The sequence below is a fragment of the Bidens hawaiensis genome, unplaced genomic scaffold (assembly GCF_021521415.1).
Source record: "Bidens hawaiensis isolate Kalapana, Puna unplaced genomic scaffold, B.hawaiensis_p1.1 tig00016379_1, whole genome shotgun sequence".
NCBI lineage: Eukaryota > Viridiplantae > Streptophyta > Magnoliopsida > Asterales > Asteraceae > Bidens > Bidens hawaiensis.
In genome coordinates, this window is record NW_027492502.1 from 116931 (window position 1) to 120228 (window position 3298).

Consider the following 3298-nt stretch of genomic DNA (forward strand, 5'->3'; position numbering starts at 1 on the left):
GCCTCAACCTAACCTCACTTGCGATTGTTCCAATCTATTGATGCCAAGCTTTCAACACCGAATAAAACATCTAACTTTCTATCAGATCCGATCCAAATTGAGTACAATCCGTCCCTCACTCGTTTTGGCTCGTGAAAAACCCTAACTTCTATACCAACAAAACATCACACAAAACCGAACCTAAAGGACGATTCCTACACCACGTAAATACTTCACGGACCATTCACGTAAACCACTAAACACGATACCTTCCGAAGTCCCCATCCCCTGAAGTACAACTAGACACATCCATTGTCAGAAACATACACACGCTCTCACGTCCGCATTATCACCGGAATCCAATTCCAATTCCGACGGTTACTCACTCCACCACGCCACGTGTCCGTTCCAATTCCATTCATACAAATATTCCGTTCAATCTCACCACCGTAAAATAACTTCAATTCAGTTCGTTTCCATCGGCGATCCATGCCACGTGTTACATTATTTATTCATATTTAGGCTTTTAGCGTGGCGATCTGTGCGTCAATGGCGAGCGGTGGCGGTTATAAGTTAGTTACTGTTGATTCCGAGGAGCTCAGGTTTCAAGGTGAGTATGATTTGGATGTTATCATGTTAATGTTATAATGTATATGATTCTGTGTTTATATTAGTAGTTTTATGATGATAATTAATTTATTATATGTTTGTTGTTGATTAAGTAGGTTAGAAATGTAGCGATTAGGTTTCGATCGGGCGGATCGCGTTGAAATGCTGAATCAAGTGGATTTAATGAAGGTTTTGTTTAATGTATATGATTGCCGGTATATTAGTTAGTAATTTTACTGATAATTATATCATTTGTTAGTTGTTGATCAAATAGGTTAGAAATGTAGCAATTAGGTTTCGATCGGGTTGATCGTGTTGAAATAGAGTGGTTTTAATGAAGGTTTGCTTTGTTTAGTTGTATATAGAAACTACTGTTTTCCATTAGTTCCTGTAGATTTGGAGTTATGCGACTAGTGATGATATTTATGAGGAAATTTGTGTTAGGAGAAATTGAGTTGAAAATCACTGGCTAGTGTTGAATCCTTTGAAGATCTAGGTCTAATGGATATGATGAGTTTAGATTTGATGTATATGATTCCGTTTACGTTAGTAGTTTTACAGATAATCATATCATGTGTTTGTTGTTGATCAAATAGGTTAGAAATTAGCAATTAGGTTTTGATCTTCGGATCGCGTTGAATCAAGTGGTTTTAACTTTTAATTAAGGTTCTGCTTTTTTGAGTTGTATATGAAATTAGAAGTTAGAACCAAATGCTTTCTATTTGTGCCTGAAGATTTGAATCTGTAGATTGAAATTATGCAACTAGTGTTTTTGAGGAAATTTGTGTATTGTAGGAAAAATTGAGTTGAAAATCACTGCCTAACGTTGAATCCTGCGGAGATCTAGGTCTAATGGATGAAGACTAGTGAAATGTATGCAAATGAATATGAATAGGGAAGATTAGCTATAATAAGAACATCTTCCCTAATACACCTGTTTGAAATGGAAGCAGTTATAACATCTACCAGGATACATGATGATATAACTATATAAGGAATGAAAGCTGCATCATGACTATTTTTATAATCATCGCTCAAATTTCGAGGGGCAGGGTGAGAGGATATACTTGCCTTGTGCAAGGAGGAAACTTCATAAAAGCTAATAGCAACATAGATCAATCCATTATGATTAGATAGTTACAGTAGTATGGCCCTGTGCAACAACTTATTATAACAGTTTTGTTTTCATTTCTACAAATAAAATTTACATGTTATATTTAAGCACCTAGTATTGTTAATGATCTATTTGATGTTGATTCCAACAGTTGAACTAGAGAAACCGAGCCACTGTGATTTAAAAGTTTATAATGCCACAGACAAGAATATTGCCTTTAAGGTATAATACCTTCACCCAAAATTCAGTTCGTTCAAAGCATATCACTTTATGTTATTCAAAATTCTTGTTTTATTGATAGGTCAAAACTACTTCGCCGAAGAAATACTTTGTTCGTCCAAACACTGGTATTATACCACCTTGGGATACATGTATAATAAGAGGTAAGTTATGACTTATGATACTGCTATATTTAACTGTCTTGACATTTAACTGAAAAGTCAAACTTATTGATGTACATACAGTTACCCTTCAAGCTCAACTTCAGCATCCCCCAGATATGCAATGTAGAGATAAATTTCTTTTACAATGCACCCCTGTGCCCCCTAATAGTGATAGTGAAGAACTATCAGCAACTACTGTAAGAATATTATTAATATTATTATATTCCAATCAGTTTAAGCTTCACTGAAATGATAAGTAACAGTTGAGAGTCATACTTGTTGCATCCAGTTTAACAAGGAAGCCGGTAAGCAGTTAGAGGAATACAGGCTTAAAGTTGTTTATGTTGCTCGCACTAATCAGGTAAATTCAGATAATAACATCAAACCAACTTCTGAATTTATCTCTGTGAGTTTATTTAATAACAGTTCTTTTTTATGCTTCAATGTTCTTTCAGGAGATTATTTATGATTTTTTCTTATAATACAGAATCACGAGGTTCAGACTGCAAGAGCTGCTAGAGATGCAGCTGTGAATGGAGCAACTCAGCTGCAACAGGAACTGGTACACTTACCTTTTTACCCTCTTGTTATAGGTGGTTAAAATGAGTCTATATTTACAAGATCAAATTATTGCCTATCTTTAGGATATGTTAAAGAAAAGGAACCAAAAAAAGAGTCATGGATTCTCGATAAGACTTGCGATAACGGCTGGACTGATTGGAATAATGGTCGGGTTGCTTTTAAAGCTGGTTTTATCTTCACCACCACCGCCAATGTCGTCTCCTACACCGCCACCAACTGCATGAATAACTGAATAATTATCTTAAACCGCCGACTGATGATTATGATTCTTTTGTTCATTCTTATGCAAATTATCCAAAGCTGATGGCTGTATGTGTTTTTGTCTTTGTACATTTGAGTATTTGACCATGGCGAATTGCATCTCTGTTTGTTGGTACTTTCTCAACAATTGTATGAACTTTTGTATGTTTTAATGCTAAAGTTTGAAATTTTTGACCTTCAATTGAAGGATTGTATGAATGTTTTTGCAATTGCTGTTTGAAGATGTAAACTAGTGTTATTATTATGATATGGTATGGCATACTTGGTAAAGATGCATTTGTTTACTTTATTTCTTTATCATTAAACACAATTGATTTGATTCATTTGAGTGGCTGATGTTATTGACACGGATAATTATATGAATCGTATT

The 3298-nt window shown here is 34.8% G+C and overlaps 1 protein-coding gene across 1 annotated transcript; it reads left to right on the top strand.

Moving 5' to 3' along the window:
* The first annotated feature begins 452 nt into the window (after positions 1 to 452).
* Positions 453 to 3036, top strand: LOC143551382 (vesicle-associated protein 2-1-like). The gene is made up of 7 exons (XM_077041832.1): positions 453 to 589; positions 1854 to 1924; positions 2004 to 2085; positions 2167 to 2282; positions 2375 to 2491; positions 2573 to 2647; positions 2730 to 3036. Exons 1-7 carry the CDS (start codon positions 529 to 531, stop codon positions 2889 to 2891), a joined length of 684 nt encoding a protein of 227 aa, XP_076897947.1. The 5' UTR covers positions 453 to 528; the 3' UTR covers positions 2892 to 3036.
* Positions 3037 to 3298: the final 262 nt, after the last annotated feature.

Excerpts from the sequence above, each read along its gene's own strand:
- LOC143551382 (XM_077041832.1), top strand. The coding sequence starts at position 529 with ATGGCGAGCGGTGGCGGTTATAAGTTAGTTACTGTTGATTCCGAGGAG. Across the intron at positions 590-1,853 it reads CGAGGAGCTCAGGTTTCAAG|TTGAACTAGAGAAACCGAGC; the intron begins GTGAGTATGATT and ends TGATTCCAACAG. Across the intron at positions 2,492-2,572 it reads CAACTTCTGAATTTATCTCT|AATCACGAGGTTCAGACTGC; the intron begins GTGAGTTTATTT and ends CTTATAATACAG.